The sequence below is a fragment of the Xenopus tropicalis genome, chromosome 4 (genome assembly GCF_000004195.4).
Source record: "Xenopus tropicalis strain Nigerian chromosome 4, UCB_Xtro_10.0, whole genome shotgun sequence".
Classification (NCBI taxonomy): Eukaryota; Metazoa; Chordata; class Amphibia; order Anura; family Pipidae; genus Xenopus; species Xenopus tropicalis.
This window is the reverse complement of record NC_030680.2, coordinates 80,423,558-80,443,327: the sequence shown is the minus strand read 5'-3', so window position 1 is coordinate 80,443,327 and position 19,770 is coordinate 80,423,558. Positions and strand designations below refer to the sequence as shown.

Sequence of the window (19,770 nt, the reverse complement as noted above, 5' to 3'; positions counted from 1 at the left end):
TAAAGATCTGTAATTTGAAGTTGTCTGTTGAGTTGCTGTGTATGTTCTATATAGAAACCTTTATCCAGAAGCCCATTATACAGAAAATTACAGGAAAGTCATCTCCTATAGTTTAAGCAAATAATTATATTTTTAAAAATGATTTCCTTTTTCTCTGTACTAATAAAACATAAGCTTGAACTACTTCCAAATACTGTTAAATAACTGAACAGAAAAAACACACCCATGTTCTAGCCATTCTTATGGGATTTTTTAAAAGTTTATTTATCAATGGGTGAATAGTACCTTATTATTTCTGTTTCTTTTATGGCATACAGCAGAAGTCCTACCTTGTTATATGGCAGGGATTGAAAATATAATCTCATAATCATGATAGCCACTGTCCTCCAAGACAAAGCACTGGCAATTGCCTTTTTTTCTAGAAGCGTAATAAAACTGACCCACTCTGGTGCTTGGATGCTTTGACTTAGGGCCAAACTCCCCTGGAAATTTTGATCAGATTTTGTGGATCAGATTGTATCAAGCATTCTGAATCACCCATAAGGGCAATTCTGTACACCATACATTTAAAGATACATTTGTTTGATGAGATTTTTTTGCCGTAATTTAGCCACCCAAATGTGGGGCTGACTTACTTGGGCTGATTCAATCATTGGCCTGGGGGCACACAATTATATCATGCTGTATGTCAGACAAGGACCACATCAACACACCGCATTCACTGCAGATGGTATTTTTTTAATCTGCCCAACAGATATCTTGCAGATATTTTGCCAGTTTAGTGGTAGTGTAGTAGTAGGTAGTAAGTACAGGCCAAGTTGCTTTACCAATGAATAAAGAAAATTGTAGTTGACAGATTAGATTCAAGGAAGGGATTCAGAAGCAAGATGGCACTCTATGGTCATAATAGGGAAGAAGCAGCAGAAGTCAAGAAGGAGCCACAAACAGAAAATCTGGATAAAGTTATCTGGAGGAACCTAAATTACCTATCAATAAGCACCAAGATAAGGGGCTTAGGTTAAATAGCAGAGTTCAGATAAGCATATTATCAATTGGTTTTATTAATTCTTGCTAAAGTTGTCGGCTTTTATCCTTTCTAAAATGTGATGCACCTGGATCAGGTATAGGCAACTTGGTTATTCACCAGTGTCTTGGAGGGTTGCAGTTGTCAATACCTGGCCCAAATTCACAACTACCTGAATCTTATAGTCTGCATCTGTTTCATAAATAGACCTTTAAAAAGATGTAAAAACAAAAACATGTTTACTTTTAATGTAAGGTGTTGCTTTTCTCTGCAGTGTTCATATCAGAGTTCGAGTAGGCACTTTATGAAGCTTGGCACATAATCTTTCTTTGCTTTTGTTTTTTTTTTGCCGCTTCTCAGAGGCACGAGCTGATGCAACCTTTTGGAGATGACTGCCGGCTAAGAGGTATGTTTTAGCAAAATGATCAGGTGCTGTCAGTGCAATGATTTATGTTTCATTTGCCTGAATCACATTGCTCATACATCAGTGGGGTAGTTTTGACAGCTAAAATGTGTAACTTTACATTATAAGAACAATAATCTCCTGAATAAAATATTACTCTTTAAAATTTTTTAACTCTTTCATGCCAGTAGATTCTTCACTGCTTATATATAGGAGCACACTAATGCTTTAATCTATAGCTAGCTAGCAGTTTACTAATAACATTGCCAACAGTTCTATGGCAGTGTATAATCTTATACATAAAAATGAAATAGGATTGACCAATGCATTATTTTCAGACCAAGCCACCTTTGTAGTCTAATGTTTGACAAAGGCCCACTTTAGCTTATACAGTTATTAATATATGAAAATATGTCTTTATCAGGCATTTGGCTATAGTTTCAGGAATATCTAGAACATTGCCTTCCAAAAACATACTCTAATTAATACTGACAATGAGCTTCGAAGACAATCTAAAGCAGGGGTGCCCAAAAGGTAGATTGCGGTCTACCAGTAGATCACTTTAAACTTTCTGGAATGCAGTGGGATGACATCCTGCCACTTCTTTTTCCCCCCAGCATACTGGAGCTTCTGAGTGAGGCTGCTCAAGCCATCCGTAGTTTCATCCCAGTATAAAAGGTTGTCCCCACCAGGCCACTGTATATATGTTTCTGTGTGCAGACTACAAAGTGGGCCATGAAAAAGGGAAGTAAAAACTATTATAATCCTTTCAAGTTAAACTTGAAGTTGGCACTTGAATAATGTTATTTGGGCATTAAATGTGAATTTGGCACTGCATTTATATATTGCTATGTGTATTTGTTAAACATCGATTGATACTTTTTCTTTATTGTGCCAAATGATAGACGTCGCACTATTTTAACTGTGACAGATCTCATGACAGAGGCCAGGTGGCAAGAGTAGATCACGGGGTGACAAAGTCTGGGCACCCCCAATCTAAAGCATTTTATCCAAATATTTATATAAGTGGCCTTCAGACTGCACCCACCATGCCAAGCTTTTGAGCCCACCTCCCAGCAGGGGAGGCAGACCTACAGTTTGGGAACCACTCATATAGATGATCTAGTCTAGTTCTAGTTTAGATTTAGAAGGTTTCATATAATTCAAAGGGAGACGTCCCTTAATTCAGTCTTTTATTTGATCTTGTTTTTTTTTTCATTACAGAAGAGCTGAAGAAGGCAAAAGTAATTTTTGTACTAGGTAAGTGAAAATCAATTTTTCTGCCACTGGTCATAAAACTAAGTATTTATAAGGTAAAATAGTACAGCAGGCCAGCATGCTTCTACTCTGGCCATCAAAATTTTGCATGACTACACTCTGTTCCAGGCACAAGATGTATTATCCAGATTTTAACAGATAAGTGGTCTTGTCATAATGTGGCACTCCATACTTTAAGGCTACTAATTGTCATATTGTCATAAAATTGAACAATTGTTTAAATAAGACACAATGGGGCAGATTCACTAAAGGCCGAAACAATGAGTGTTATTTTTAGCATGCATATATTATTGTAATAGCATGCGTAATATTATCACTTCTTATATTTGGAAAATTTACAAACGATTCACAAAAAAGACACTTTTTGAATTAAGAAGTGATTTTAGTGTCGTTATTTATGTTGCGATGACAGATTTTTAAGCAATATTTTAAAGCATGCAGTATATTTATATCTCTGAAGAAAGCGGCTCGCAAAGCACTATGGTCAGCCCGAAAATGGATAAAACTCGAACTTTATTTACATTCTTAAAAACCCAGAACGCCTGACGCGTTTCATGCGTACCCGCACTTAATCATAGGACACTTAATCATTATCCATTTTCTGGCTGACCATGGTGCTTTGCGAGCCGCTTTCTTCAGAGATTTGAGTTTGCTCCCTTGGGCTACGGGTTCAGGGCTCCAAGCATCCGAACCAAATTTCGGCATCAGTGAGTGTGTGTATATTTATGTGATCTTCACTGCATGTGTACTAGCATTTGAAATATTTGGCAAGGGACCTGGGGTATATACACCCAGGTCAACACCTGTTTTAGGTAAAGATTTTTGTCTTTAACTTTGATCTCTTTTATAAATTGTTTAATCAAACTGTGTTAGCACACTATATATATAAACTTTACTAAATTGGGCGCATTCTTTGAAGTTTTATGCAGTATATTTATGCATTATTTCGTAGCACGCAATATTAGCGCACCCTATTACGCACATAACGGTTACTTTCTGAAAACTACCATTCTGAAAATTACAATTTCCCTGAAAACCTGATGCATCTCTCTAGGGTGAAAACATACTTGATTCTCTTCTTCAGATTCCAGCTGCAGTGTTGTTTAGTAACGCCTACTCCTGGGAGGTGTTAAGTTTCACAGTAATTATCGCTACATTTTATGCTTTTAACGTTTAAAATATCTTAAAATATGTCTGTGAATTATTATGCGTTAGTATTATTTCTATTAGATAATTATCGAAATGCAATGTACATAACGCTTTGCGATAATTGTGATTTTTGTGCATGCGATATGAGTAGTAACGCATACTAAATTACTTTGATGAATTATTACTTAATTAATGAACACTTTTTAACACATGAAACTATGCATTAAGTGTTAACGACCTTTAGTGAATCGACCCCGTAGGGAATTATCATTCTTATATGTAGCATTCTGTAAGATGATAAATCACATACCTGTAATAGCAACAATAAACATGGCCCCCTGACACCTCCCATAATGCTAAACTGTGATCATTTCAAAGTGCTGGTTCTGCTACCTGTCAGCCAATTCCAGCCTAAAGGAAGACAGTCCAAACAAAACATTCCCCAGAGATTAGACTTGTAAAATCAAGGACAGCCAATTGCAGCTTAACAACTGCCAAGACTGGTGCTTTAATGTGATTGTCAATTAACACTACTTGAGGTTGTAAGAGGCATTTTGGGCATTATGCCATGTGAATTCTTGCTTGTGTGCCTTAAAGGAACAGTAACATCAAAAAATTAAAGTGTTTTAAAGTAATTAAAATATAATGTGCTGTTGCTCTGCAAAAAAAACTTATGTTTTTGCTACAGAAAAGCTACTATATAATAAGCTGCTGTGTAGCCATGGGGGCAGCCATTCAAGCTGGAAAAAAGGAGAAAAGGCACAGGTTACATAGCAGATAACTAGTAGATAAGCCCCATATAATGGGGGTTTATCTGTTATCTGCTAAGTAACCTGTGCCTTTTCTCCTTTGAACGCTGCCCCCATGGCTACAGAGCAGCTTACTTATATAAACTATAGTAGTCTTTCTGAGGCAAACTCACCAGTTGTAGCAATGCAGGGCAACAGTACATTATATTGTAATTACTTTTATACACTTTCATTTTTTGGTGTTACTGTTCCTTTAAGCCTTATTACTTAACCCTTCATCATTTAAAAAGGCATGAACTGTCTACCAAAAAGAAGTTCTTGCCGATGGGTTTGCTAATATATTTGTGTTGAACTCAATATATAGACACCCATTCCTTTCTCCTGTTTTTGTCTTTCTCAGTTTATAGATAAGGAGGTTTAATTTGATTAACTGCCTCCTGCGCCTCCTACAGTTGCTCTGCAGAGAACCAAGTAAAGCTGACCTACACTGAAAGATCAGCTCATTTGGCAACCTTTTCCCTGATATGCCCACCTTGAGGTGGGTGATATTAGGCTAAATGGTTCAAATGATCAGATCACAACCACAGGAATGCAGTCATTGCCCTGATTACATTTTTAAGCCTGCCCAATCAATATTAGCTCAATTTCATATATGCTGCCCCTTAAATACCTATTAGCAGTGTCAGACTGGCCCACCAGGATACCAGGAAAACTCCCGGTGGGCCCAGGTGTCAGTGGGCCATACTGCTCACCCAACCATTTGCCGTGTATGCCTATACCATGGCCATTACTTGATTCTATATGGGAAGAAAGAAGAAATGGGGGGAGAGGATAGATGAAAGTGAGTGAATAGAGAAGGGGAGACTGGGCCTTAGGTTTTCTGGTGGGCCCTTGGCACCCCAGTCCTATTATATTGTAAGCTGTAATGAGCAGAGCCCTGTTTAACTCTTGTATCAGCCACTACTTATATGTAATCTGTATATTTGGTGTATACACCCTTCTGTTGTAGAGTGCTGTTGGATATGTTCGTGCTATATAATATATAGAATGTCATATAAAGCAGGGCACTTACAAGACTTAAAAGTGTGGTGAAAAAGAAATACAGTTTATTTGTTATTCCAATGTTTTGGTCTTCCTTGAGACCTTGACAAAGGTCTTAAGGAAGACCGAAATGTTGGAATAACAAAATGCCATGCCATGCCATTGCTAACAAAATATATACAGTTCTTGTGGTGTGGAATTTTTTTCTGGATAACTGTTATAGCACTGCAATCAAATAGAAAGTGACATTTGCCTTAATAATAGCCTGCCATTGATTTTGACTCCAAAAAGCTAGAGGCAGTAAGTTTTCTACTGTAATTCTAAAACTAGGTTTGTAATTGTGTCATTTATACTAAAAATGTCTGAGACAGAGCTGCAAGCATGACCTGTTTGTCAGTTACACAGAGCACACTTTAATACTATTAACAGTTTCAGAGGGAAAGCATCGCTTTACAATTCACAACACAAAGTATCCACAAAAGGATTGTGCTTTAAAGAGTTACTATACTTTCAGGTATCTAATAGTACAACATGTAGTGTGCCAACTATTTTTCATACAGTGTGTTTGAGGGTCAGATTATATTAAAATGATGTTGTCATACAGTGAAGTCTGTGAAGCTCTGGGGACCATAAAAATCTTTTGGAGGGCCACATCTGGCCCGGGGGCTTTCAGTTGGATATCCCTGTCTTAGTACAATAAGCACAGGGTGCTATCTCTAGTATTGAAAGTGTATTTTTATGAGACCATACCCCACCCTGTAATATCTTATCGTAATCCTGGACTGCTAGGTTCCAGCTACTTTTTGTAGTAGATTAGAATACAATCACATGGCTATGAGAGATATTAGGGGTCTTTTATGTAGTGGAGAGGCAGGGTACAGGTGCACAAAATAGGCACAATCCCCCATGATTTCTGCATTTGCCCTCTGCCCTGCCAATAAAAATTGCTGCAGGTCTCTGCACAGGGCTGGAACTAGGGGTGGCAGAAGAACAACCTGCCTAGGCAGCAAGGCTGGGGGGTGGCAATCAGGTACCTCTCCTGCCTACCCCTGGTCCACGCTCCCTTACCTGCCATTGTCCCTTGCGTGCATCTACAGTGACATCTCCCCCTGCGAAGTAACTGCACATGTGCATTTCATTTCAGAGCACAGACACCTGCATGCGCCCTATGACTGCAGCACTGCCTGCAGTTGGCAATGTAATATGGCCTCCTGACTTTTGCTTGTTTGTGTTGAATTAAAAGAAGCCAGTAGTGTATACATATTAACAAGTCTGAAAATTATTCCTAGTACTGAGAGAAAAAAAATGACTTTTTTTATATATTGGCAGATCACCAAGAACTGTGTCTAGGCCCATGTAAGAAAAATCTAAGGAATTGATTTAAGAATAATTTGTAAGGTACTCATCACAATTAATACAGCACAGCTGTCAGAAGAGGCACTTTTGTAATGATATGAGAACCTTGCCACAGGCTTCCCTTTACTTTCAGAGCAAAGTAATTTTAACTGGAAATGTAGCTGTTCTTATGTAGGAGAGTACAATTGCAGAGGAGATAATATGTGCATATTACTGTTCTGGTACTATATGTGGGCTACAACATTAAGCAGAATATGAGTGATTTATAATATGTTACATTGCCATTGTATTTAAGATAGATTGATAGATATAGAGGGGTTATATTGTTCATACTGCAGAAAATATATGGCAATAATGGATTTCACATTTGATCACTTTTAAAGAAGTAGCCCCCAACACTAAAAAAAGTCTACTGTTTTAGACTTCTTTCTTCCTGTAATGTAACACAGATGCTTGTGATGGGTAATTTAAACTGCACACAACTCTGGGGGCAAAAACTTGCTTTATTACCCCAGTGCGGTAGAGAGGAATGCCCTTACCATTTGTGACTCTAAAAAATATGTATTGTAGACCCTAATCCTTTCACACTAGAATGAAGAAAAAGGAACATCTTAAGGGGGCATTTTTTGTGGGTTGCTATCTCCTATATGCATTCACAAAAAGTTTTATAGAGGTCCATTACCATATGGAAATAAGATACTTTTTAGACTTTTTCCAGGATGTAAATTTATAGCATCTGCTGGACGACACGTATATAAAAGTTTTAGGATTTTCTACCACCTATGTACAAAAATTGGCAATAAAAGAGGACCTCCTCTGATGAAGCACTTTGTGCGAAACGCGTTAGGAGAGGCACTAGGATGCACCTTGTCACTGTTTGGTATAGTATAATTTTGAATTTGTTTTGTATTATGTTTTGAAAAAATCTTTGAGCCATTAAAATGTGGTTTTATTTTCACTGAAATCTTTTGCTGTTATTTATAACTAGTCTCACTGCCTCTCACCTCTGAGGTGACCTGTTTCATGTCTAACCTACTATTAGCTAGTTCTAAAGTAGGGGTAGGATACCCAGTCTGGACACCCAGCCTGATACTAACCTTACGTTTCAGGTTAGTTCCATCTTGCCCTCTCAACAGGTCAAAGAGGAACTTCTTACCCTCAAGCCTTCTTTATAGGCTCTAGGCCTCAGGACCTCCTCTACTAGAAACTTCTAGGGTAGCAGATTTCATGCTACCTTGGTTCAAGTCCCTATTTGTCCAATATGGTATAAAAATGTATAAACATAAGGGAAGAAAATAAGTGTTTATCCTAAATGTCACTCTAACTAGTCTTATCTGGGCCCCCAGGCACTGTGATTGGCCCAATTCAGTGCAACCTGTGGCATATCCTTTGCATCAACCCTTTTCTATGGAGTCGCACAACCTTATGCAGGAAATCAATAAAACAAGTTAAGAAAGCACTTATAAGTCAAAAATATGTAATGTGACCAGATTTGAAGTCTTTATATGGTATCTGCACAAAAACAGAACTTGGGGGTAATAAATTACTTACATTAACATTTAACAAGATTTGAAGCATTTTCAGAAATTTATTCATAGATTTTAAAAGTACATAAAAGTATGTTGAGAACATAGGTAAACATTTTTACTTGTACCTGAACAGTTTAAAACAATTCTCCCTTTTTTTTTTATTTTGGTGCAGAATAAAGATAAATAAAAGCTTTGTTGCTGGTTTCTGTTTATGCAATTATATGTGACTGTGTAATTGTGAATGAGTCATATAATTCTATGCTGAAGATACGGTGCAAACCATTATTAAATGTCGTGTTAAACAGTCAAATTCTGTTGCTCTTAATCCTATGTTATTACCTCTAAACTAAGTAATTAACCCTATATACATATAAACAAATTGCCTGAACTACATTGGGCATCAGAAGTGTGATTTTGCTTAATACGATTGCACAGACTTAATGCAGAATAAATGATAATTTCTGATAATTTCATTTTCTGCCTGGAAGTTTATTTTAAACTATGTACCTCTCATATAAAGACGGCTTTCAGCACCATGCCATCATTGCCGTGCACCAGGACAGCTGTAGGAAAAAACTGCAACTTGTGGAATAAACTGCATTGGGTGCAATATGTAGAGATCTTATGGCATCTTGTCCAGCTGCACAGGTTAAATATTCAAAAGTCCTGGCCTTGCAGTAAGAGCTGGTTACTGACAAACCAACTAGAAGTGACACAATAAAATAAGCATTAACTTAAACGTTGACCTTTTGACACAGTAACATAGCCTTGAAATTATAAAATTAAAGAGGTTATTTCATAAGTACAGGCCAAGGTGGAAAAAACAGTCTGCCATGTTTTTGTACACTTAATCGCAGCAGGTTTTTCTTCCCCTCTATGAATATATTGTTGCCTGCGTTTGGCAATGCTGTATTTACAGGGAAGGTGGGGGTAGTATATAGGAATTAGGTGAAGATACACAGAGCTACTTAGTAGCACACGTAAGCTCGCCATACATGCACCAATGATATCATACTAAACCTTGTTTCATACGATATTAAGTGCTTGTATGGCGGCTCAACAAAGCGACCGATATTGCAAAAGGCTGCGGATGTCGGTCGGTCAATCGGGTGGGTTACAAGATTTTGATTGGGCGCCATTGAAAGCGCCCAAGCAAAATCTACGTTCAGGGCTGAATCGGCAGAAGGATGTAGAATTTCTATTGTTTCTACCTCCATATCTGACGATTCAGCCCTGAACGTCAGAGGAGGGTGGGAACGATCTTTCGTCAGCCATCAAAGTTGCTACGTGTATGGCCACCTTTAGAGACAATTATCAGTAAATGATCAGCATTGTCTATTTTAGTAGCCATGACAAGTAGCTGCTACTAGTAGCTCTGTGTGTCTTCACCCTAAGGGCAGTGGCACATGGGGAGATTAGTCGCCCCGTGACAAATCTCCCTGCAATGCCATCCCACCAGCAAGAATGTAAATCGCTGGTGGGATGGCATACGTGTTGCTATAATTTCAAGGAAACTTCAGGCGACTTCGTGAAATCGTAGCAACGCATATGCCATCCCACCATTAGTCACCCATGATAGCGAAGACTTGTTGCAGGGCGACTAATCTCCCCATGTGCCACTGCCCTTAAGGTGTGCAAGTTAGGAACTGCTGCCAGGCCACTGTGACAAAGTCCTGTATGGTCCACACCGGATTTTCAGTACAGCGCTAGATGCAGAGCACAGTCAGACCCCAGACACAGATGCTTTTAGAAGGAGCACTAAGGCAGTTTTATTGTGCCAGTTAGACCTCTAACATTTGTGGCAAGGGTCTCCCTCTTAAGAAAAAATGAAACTGCCATTTGCAGTACATTTTCATAATGACTTCTGTGCACTGTTGCAACTATATTACATTTAATTGAGTAATTAAGTTTGTAATTTTTTCCTGTGCATTAAAGGAGGCCCAGGATCTGGCAAAGGAACCCAGTGTGAAAAACTAGCACACAGATATGGATTATCACCTCTGGCAGTCAGTGAGCTTCTACAGAGTGACCTTGCAACCTTTACAGAGAGAAGCAAACTCATCAAAGATATCATGGAGCATGGTGATCAGGTGCCAATGGTATGTGAACTGCATTAATTCCATCTGCTGTGTCTTTACTAGATTTCCACCGATCTTGAATTTAAAGGCGTAGTTGACCTTTAAATTAACTTTTAATATGATGTAGACACGAGCTGGCCTGAAAAGGAAGACAAGTTATAAAAGTAACAGGAACAATAAAATTGCACTCTCACAGAGGAATAATAAACCTAGAACTAGAAAGGGAAGTTTGAGAACAAACTTCATGTTGGGTTGAAAAACATGAAGTCACTGAATGGGCTCTGCCCACTTTCTCTAAGCTTGGACCACAGTTATACAGTAAAAACCACTGTGCAAAGTTTGGGGACCCTGGTTTTAATAGTGTCCGAATGGCAGCAACTTAAATTTCCCCACTGAAAGTCAACGACATCTGATTGGCAGTTGGTGGCTCCACCCCCTTTTTCTAACCTGGAACTGCAGTTACCCAGTGACTAACTCTGCGAAGTTTAGGGGCCCTAGGATTAATAGTTAAAGAACGGCAGCAATTAAAATTTAAGTCAGTAGGTGAATTGTGATTGGTGGTTGGTGGCTCCGCCCACTTTTTCTAACCTTGAGTCGAAGTCACCCAGTGACAAACAGTGGGCACCCTGGCATAAATAGTTTGAGAATGACAGCATTTTAAATTTAAACCAATCAAATTCAATGGATGAAATCTGATTGGCTGTTAGTGGCCCAACCTACTTTTCCTATTTTTGAACTGCAGTTCCCCAGTGACCAACTTTGCAGATTTTGGGGACTCAGGCATAAAAATTGTGGGACTGACAGCATATTACACTTTACCATTGAAAGTAAATAGGTGAAATGTTATTGGCTGTTGGTGGCTCTGCCCACTTTTTTCAAACTTTGAATGGCAAATACCCAGTGACTAACTCTGGAAACTTTAACAACCCTGGAATTAATATTTAAATAATGGCATCAGTTTAAATATAAACCAATGAAATCTAATGGGTGGAAATGTGTCACTTCTATTTATTACGCACAAAAAACTTTGCCAATATAAAAGCTTGTGATTTCATGTAGAAGTCAGTGAGAATATCCCTAGGCAAGATTTATGTGTTTCTTTTTTTTTCATTTGAGTTTCTCGAATTCTTTGAGAGTTTGTACAGCTATTGAAAACAAATTTGATGCATTCAAGTTTTTTTCACGGTTTAATTTGATCAAGTTTTTATATTATTTAATGATTTGTTTTTGTAAACAAATCATTTAAACATTAAATAAACCCAATAGGATTGTTTTGGCTTCAATAAGGAATAATTATATCTTAGTTGGGATCAAGTACAAGGTCCTGTTTCATTATTACAGAGAAAAAGGAAATCATTTTCAAAAATTTTAACTGTTTGATTAAAATGGAGTCTATGGGAGATGGCCTTTCCATAATTTAGAACTTTCTGGATAATGGGTTTCCGGATAAGGGGTCCGATACCTGTATTTGTTTATACCACCCTCCCCTTTTTTTTGGTTATGACTTTTGACACAATTTAGCAGAAGCTAAATAAAATAATTTGAGGTCCAGCTAAGGGTTAGTTGGGAAGATCTGAGACTGTGTTCAATTAATCTCAAGGCTAGGTATGACCAGGTTTGAACCCTGTTTGATCAGGGGAGATAAAAGTTATAACTTTGTTAAGTTGGTTTGCTAATATTTTTGCAAGTAGTTTTTCAAAGTTATCCTGCCCTAAGGGTGAAGACACACTGGGCTACTAGTAGCAGCAGCTACTTGTTGTGGCTACTAAAAAAGTGATTTACTGATAATTGCCTCTATTTTAGCAGAGGGAATTCCCAGTATTGTCTATGGCAGGGTACTTTCTGGGTTTTCGTAGCCATGAAAAAGTAGCTGCTACTAGTAGCCCAGTGTGTCTTCACCCTTAGGGCAGTGGCACACGGGAGATTAGTCGCCTCACGACAAATCTTCGACTAATCTCCCAGCAATGCCATCCCACCGGCATGAATATAAATCGCCAGTGGCATGGCATACGCGTCACTTTGTTTTCCCAAAATCGCCTGAAGTTTCCTTGAGAGGCAACATCGTCTCTTGCGGTAGCGAAGATTTGTCGCAGGGCAACTAATCTCCCCGTGTGCCACTGCCCTTAGCAATACAGGTGTCAGGTAGCTGCTATCCCATTGTTCTGCTGATCGGCTGCTAGGGGGGAAAGGGAGGGGGGTGATGTCACTCCAACTTGCAGCGGAGCAGTAAAGTGTAATTAAAGTTTATCAGAGCACAAGTCAGATGGCTGTGGCACCCTGGGAAATTAAGAATATGGCTAGCCCCATGTCAAGTTTTTTTGAAAAAACTCACTTCAATGCAGGATTCTGCTGGAGAAGCTCTATTAACTGATGTGTTTTGAAAAGAACATGTTTTCTCATGGCAGTATTCCTTTAAATATGAACGTGGAATGACGGGCTGCAGTGATACATGTTTTTTAAGGGTTATTGAATTCAAGAGTCAGGACCAGAACTGGGCACTATTAGTACAATTGCAAACCAAATGATTCCTGGTTCTCTCCTCACACTGTTTTTGTCCCTGGATAGCATCCAACCCTTGAAATATCCCTTTGGAGTTGTCTTTGTAACAATCCTTATTCGTGGTTTTAGAGGTTTTTGGGTTTTTCTTTCATTTGTAAAACCACTAAAATTCTTACCCAAACATAAAAACATTTGAGATTTTCCTGTTCTTTTAATTTTTGTTCCACATTTTAATTAGCTTGTACCTTTATTCAAGGTTTCGAAAACCTCTAAAACCACAAAAATCAGAATCACGTTTAGCAATTGTCATGAGACTCTCACATTAAAATGCAGTCCTTTGTGTTTTCACATGAACATTGTGCCTGTGCTGCTGTTCTATGATTTGCATACAATATATAGAAGTATTTGTACATTTTGCATCCATTATTGCTGCAGTTAAATAATAGAGTTTTTTTCAGTAGTATTAAGGGAACTTATCAGCTACAGGAGACAAGTAGACATAAAGTACATTAGTAAAATACTTTTGACAGATAGCCATGGAGATTTTATATTGTTCCTTCAACAAAGGTTTTGTTCTGAATGTCAGTCACAGTTCCCAATGGCTTTTTTATTCCTCATGTAAAGATACAAAGGTTTTAAAGTAACCCAGACATTTTGTGTCCTTGTCATTAAAAGAAAAGGACAAAAATGAGCTGGGCAAAGTTTATCATTTAAAGCCAAATATTAAATTTGAATGTAATAACCACTAAAGCAAAAAATGTTAATGGCAATAAAAACCAGCATCAAATAGGCCACTGATATTATTGAAGCTGCATGATGCCAGACAAAAAGTTACCTTTTATTCTTTTGCCCGCAATATACTTTGATGACAAAGACAACCTGCCATCCTGCCAGCAGAATAATAAAGCTGGGTGACCTCATGATTTAGATGGCTGGCACATTCCTTTATTCATAAGGTCCAAAGCCAATTACAGATATATAACTGAACATGTTAACCACGGGGTAATGGAACAATACAATATAGGGAAACACAAAAAGGGGGAAAGTTAAGGGATAGAGAACAATAAGAAAAAACCCAGAAGATTAAGAAAAGGGGTGATGGAATAATAACAGGGTAGTTACAATACAGGTATGTGATCCCTTATCCAGAAACGGAATGGCCATCTCCCAGAGACTCCATTATAAAAAAGTATTCTAATTCTTAAAACTGATTTCCTTTTTCTCTGTAATAATAAAACAGTACCTTCCCTGTCAAAGTCAATGGAAAAATTGGGGGCTTCAGAGCGGCGCTACAAAACAACGGGTGGCGCAATCGCTTAGAAAAGCACAAGCAACCTGCTCCGCTATAGGGAGAAGAAGTGTGGGGAGTTTGGGTGCTGTACCCCTAAAACTGTAGGAAGAGTAGCGTTTAGAAAATGGGGGGTGCTAAGAAGAAGAAGAAAAAGAATAAACTGAAGTCGAAGAACAGTATGTTGGGTTTTTCAACCCAACATAATAATTACACATTGGATGATTATGCAGCGCAGTATCCAAAAAAATCTCATTTACTGTGGCATATATTAAATTGTTTTACATGATCATATATTGTGATATGTTGCAAGTTTATAGAGGTTACCGGAGGTGGAAAAACACGTACTTTTGGTCAATATGGAAGCCTTAAGGCCTTCTCAACAGCAGGACTTCATTCCTTGTGAAAGTGCATTTATTGAGCTATTCCACACAACATTTTTTGGAGATGGCTAAAAGATCCATTTCTAGTGCGCAAAGCTCAGGCTGGTTGGGGGATTTCTGCACAACTGACCCCAGAGTCTGCTTCATCTATAGTTACACCACTAGCCAAAATCATAAAAAAGAAACAAATTGATCAATGTTTCTGTGTCAACAGGATATTATCCTTGAAATCGTTAAAGAAACGATGTCCTCTTGCCTTGGGAACTCAAAAGGATTCCTTTTTGATGGATTTCCACGTGAAACCAAACAAGCAGAAGAATTTGAATGCAAGGTGGGTGAGATTTCTCCATTTGTGCTGTGAGTAAGGGTTGCGTGTGCAGGAACAATACTATTACAGTATAGTTCTGTGGTTTAAGCAACATACTGGATGTATTTGCATTTGTTTTCTCTATAGATTTCAAGCTGATTAAAGCTAAGTTGCAGCTCACTTATGTAAAGCTGGATGCCCACAAAACTCTGTTATGTTAATCATAAATATATTTTTATTTTATACACTAATAATCCATGCTGCATGGTACTGTATGTAACTTAGCTGCTATAACTGTGACTGGTTTCAAAGAAAAAGATTGGATTTTATATATCTATGCCTATACATCTATACATTTTCTATATCTATACATTTATCTATACATTTTGAGGGCAGGCATAAACTAGGTTTTCACTCTAGGAAAAAAGTTTAAACTTGGAAGTGTCATCCTAGCCTAAGGGCAACGATTTTTAAGAACTCTGGCAAAGCTTGGAAATATGCCATAATAATAATACTAGAAAACTTGTTCCTGAACTTCCCCCCTAGGATGCTCAATAGGGAGAATGACTGTTTGTCCTTCTAGCTGGAAGCCTAGATTCACATATTAGTCAGCAGCCATTAGGGCTGAGGCACAAACAGGTGCTAACATACATACATCGTGTGTAATTGTTTTTATTTTTCTTTTGGTTCTGCCCCCTGTTTCAAAATATGAGAATATGGGTACTTTCAGTTACACTGAGCCCTTTACTCTTCTGCTCCTATATATAGATCAGTTCTTATTCCCTCATACAATCCCTCCCAGGCCTTGTGCTTGGGACATTCTACTGACCATACAGTTCACCAAAACAGGTCATGCATAAAACCTTTTAGATTTATTGCACTTTGCCTCTAGAATGCAATAATATTGACAGATTCTTTTTTTTAAGCTTAATTATTTTAGAGTTGATGCACTCACTGAGTAAACAAGTACAACCCCAAAAAATCATTCCATTAGGCTGTTGTGGAAGGTAAACCATATAGTGTTTTTATAGTATTTTCTTGCCTTTTCAAGGCCTGTTGAACTCAAGAGCTGGGTCATTTGTAGGCCTATGTGGATTAACTCATCTCTTCTAAGTTGGAACTATGATTTCTTGCATATAATTTGCTCCAGCTTTAGCCAACCATAGTTACCAACCAGATGCTTGATTAGAACAGCAGACCATTAAATGCAACCTGTGTATTGGTTGTTATGGGTGGCTATAACTGAAACAAACTTTGCATCTTTAACGTTACCCCCTTTTGTTAAAAAATAAGGCCATTAGCATGAGTACATCAAAGAGTATTCCAAAGTTGGCCCAGGGACGTGGGTTATTTTGAGATCCAGAACTTATACAATGTTATTCTTTGGCAAATGTTATCATCTTTATACAAAGGGAATTTATGTTATTCAGTTGGTGCTACATTATAGCAAAGAACTTGTGTTATGTAACCAGCCCACTCCTGTTATTAACAAACACTTTCACCTTTTTCACTGAAAATTGGTTCAGCCCTATATAAATATAATTTCTATAAATAGAAATTGTCTATGATGTCTCTAAAGTAAAATGGGATTTCTTACACATAGAGAATATGTCTGCATTTTATATATGATTAAATATGATATATCTCTGCCAAATAATGGCAAGTGACTTCATATTTTATTGTTTTATTTTTTTAAATATTAAGATCAGCAAACCAAACATTGTGCTGTACCTGGATTGTTCTGCCGAAACTATGACCAGTCGTCTTCAGAAGAGAAGTAAGGCCAGTCATCGGAATGATATCAACACAGAAACCATCAGAAGGAGGTTGGAGGCATACTACCAAGCTATCAACCCCATAATTACATATTATGACAGAAAATCCCTTTTATATAAGGTAAACATTTTAGTAACATTGTGATGCTGGGAGGGCGTTTATTCTTAGTACGAATGCACTGAAAGAAGGATTGACGTAGCTAAACATTTGATGCAAACATTTCTGCTCACGGGTAATGCAATTTGATTGTGTTCACATGTAAATATAGAGATAAGGGTTCAAATTTGGTTTTGTACTTGTCAGAAGCTATTTTGGAGGATTCATAAAAAGAAATCACAGATTGAAGGCACTTCAGTGGGCCATTTGGGCTGGGGTAATGGTAGAATCAGCAGTCCAAATTGTATCCAATTTATCTGGGCTAGCTCTGGCTAAGTCTGCATAGAGGGATTGGGTTGTTTATCAGCGTATTTCATTGTGCTAATGTGGAAGGCATGGGTAGTTTGCAGGTATGTTTTATTGCCTTCCTGGTGTAAGAAGAATGTGCTAGTTATCTACCTTGGAATATGTTTTCTACCAGTCCTAGAATGCAAGCCTCAGATGCTCTTAAATTCTGCATGTATAAACTCTGTCCTACTTCATGCAAAACACTGCTACATTAGGGCAAGTCTAGAAAACATGAAAAAAAGTCCCCAGGCCATGCTTAAAGCACAGATGCACTGGGCAAAGACCCATAGAATGAAGATGTGTAGTAGCAAGATACTGTATCTTCTATGTATTGTACAATATAGCAATAAACAAATCTGTCCTGTTCTCCCCCTTCGCCCAAAAATTTGCAAAATCAATGAATACATTTTACTCATCACTAGTACAATATTATATAAGGGTATAGTTACTGCTAAACAGAGAAGGCAGATAAAAATTGGTAATGTCAGTGTCCAGTAGCCCATTTTGCAAGGCAATCTGCAAAGGAAATGTCCCTCTATTTAGCATGGAGTATAATACCTTTGTTACAGGAGCTTATAGGAGACATTCTAGGTCTGATGTGCCCAATTAGGGCGATTGCAGGTGTGTAAACCCCACACACAAAAATGTAATCAGTGAACAGCCTCTTTGAAATCTTTCAATACCTGCCACACTGGTTGTCCAGAGGTTAATAGTAAGGCTGCAACATCTCCTTAATCACTTAGATTTCCTTCTCCTCCTGTAACCCACTCGGCCCCTTCCCTTGGGAATTAACTTTGACTTCTGGCTTGTGGGCATGCTCAGTTGTTCTCAGCTCAGATTACAAAACACACCCTCCAGTCTAGCAGCCAGTGAAGAGATAGCCCTGCTGGTTCCCATAGAAACTCATCTCTAGCTGTCTGCTTTAATTTTTTTCACCTAACTTTCTCTCCTGAGCTCAGCTCAAACAAAGCAGAACTTTTATGAGAGACAGTTCTGCCTGTGTGAGTCTGTATTCTTGATTAATTGTATGCTTAACAAGGGTCTGTGTGTGTGTATGCTGTTTGCGAATTTAAATGTATCTGTTTATGTATCAGAGGAAAAATGGCCACTGGGTGAAAGCTGCTATTTGCTTTAGGAAAATGTGATGGTGCTGGCAAGTGGAGGGGATATATGCAGTACAAATGATGCCATTTGGGTGGGGGAGATGTGCCCAACTGATATATATTGTAGGCAAATGTAGACTTTACATGTCCTTTAAATATTTGGTTTGCATATAGCTGTACTAGGAATTTGTCTTATGTTACTCACACAACTGGGCACACAGGGTACTGACAGGAGGTGCTGCAGTGTTGGGAATGCACCAGATGTGGGTGTTTGCAGAAACCTTTTTGTCTTTTTTTAGCCTCATTAAAACAAAAAGCATTCACATTACAAAGTGAAACATATCAGACAAGAATTGATGGATCTTCTAAATAAAAAAAAAATAAAGCCCATACACAGCATTTGGGACATGTATAGATTTAAATATACAGATAAAGTTAATTTGCTTAGCCAGGAAATATTCTCTATGGAACCATGCAAGAGGATAGGATTCTATTCCACTGGTAAGGATTTTCACATTTTAAATTCTGCTTATAGGCCATAAATAGGATCTGGATCATTTTATAAAACAGTTTTTGAGGAAACAAATCCATAGGGTCTTATTGAAGGGGACTCTTTAAGGAAGCTGCAAGTGATTTTCAGCATACCACAAAGAAGTTTTCATCTGAAGGGACCTGTTTAGCACTGAGTACCTTTGTTACATAATGGATCTTTGGCCCAGTATGGGAATCTATAGAAGGAGAATCAGAGTGAAGCAAAGCTGAAAATTAAAGCTAATAAAGGATTTGAGTTTTCTAGTAATGAATAGAGAGGCAAATTCTACATTTAGGTTAATATTTAGTTGGGCAGATTTGGCCAGCTGGTATGTACAGAACAGGCTGCTTGAGCAAATGGCAGCTGTTGCATAATAACATATTAACATTCTATTACCTGGGAAAATCTTAATGCAAGACATTTTACCTTCAGGGCAAAAACAAGCAGACCACGACAAACTTTTGATTTTGGTATTTATCACCATTTATCAAGCTTCTGTTTGTCTTTAAATGTTAAACCCATGACAGTGAAAGGTATTCCCAGGAAAATAGAGAATTGGATTTAATAATATAAAACAGTCTTCACTGTGGCCAGTAAAGTACAGGCAATTTTGTCAGGCAAAGAGCAATATCGAACCTGTGCTTGCTGAATGCCATGCCCTATAACAGCAGAGATTTATTCTGTTTGTGCTTTGCTAAATGAGGGAAATTTGTACTGCACTTACTGACATAAACGAAATTATGTTTTAGCTCTTGTTACTGAAAATCAATAGTCCCTTTAACAGTAATTAGAAAGGCGTTGACTTTGTTGCAGGTTTAGACAGCAGGGGAT

General features: G+C 38.0%; 1 protein-coding gene across 3 annotated transcripts in view; it reads left to right on the top strand.

Moving 5' to 3' along the window:
- The window catches only part of ak5 (adenylate kinase 5), a 112,093-nt gene that overhangs the window by 85,690 nt on the left and 6,633 nt on the right, over positions 1-19,770 (top strand). For all 3 annotated transcript variants that reach the window (XM_012960520.3, NM_001112994.1, XM_031899783.1), the window contains 5 exons: positions 1,385-1,430; positions 2,652-2,687; positions 10,465-10,628; positions 14,992-15,108; positions 16,789-16,980. In XM_012960520.3, the coding sequence (XP_012815974.2) occupies positions 1,385-1,430; positions 2,652-2,687; positions 10,465-10,628; positions 14,992-15,108; positions 16,789-16,980 (555 nt within the window). The remainder of the gene's footprint in view (positions 1-1,384; positions 1,431-2,651; positions 2,688-10,464; positions 10,629-14,991; positions 15,109-16,788; positions 16,981-19,770) is intronic.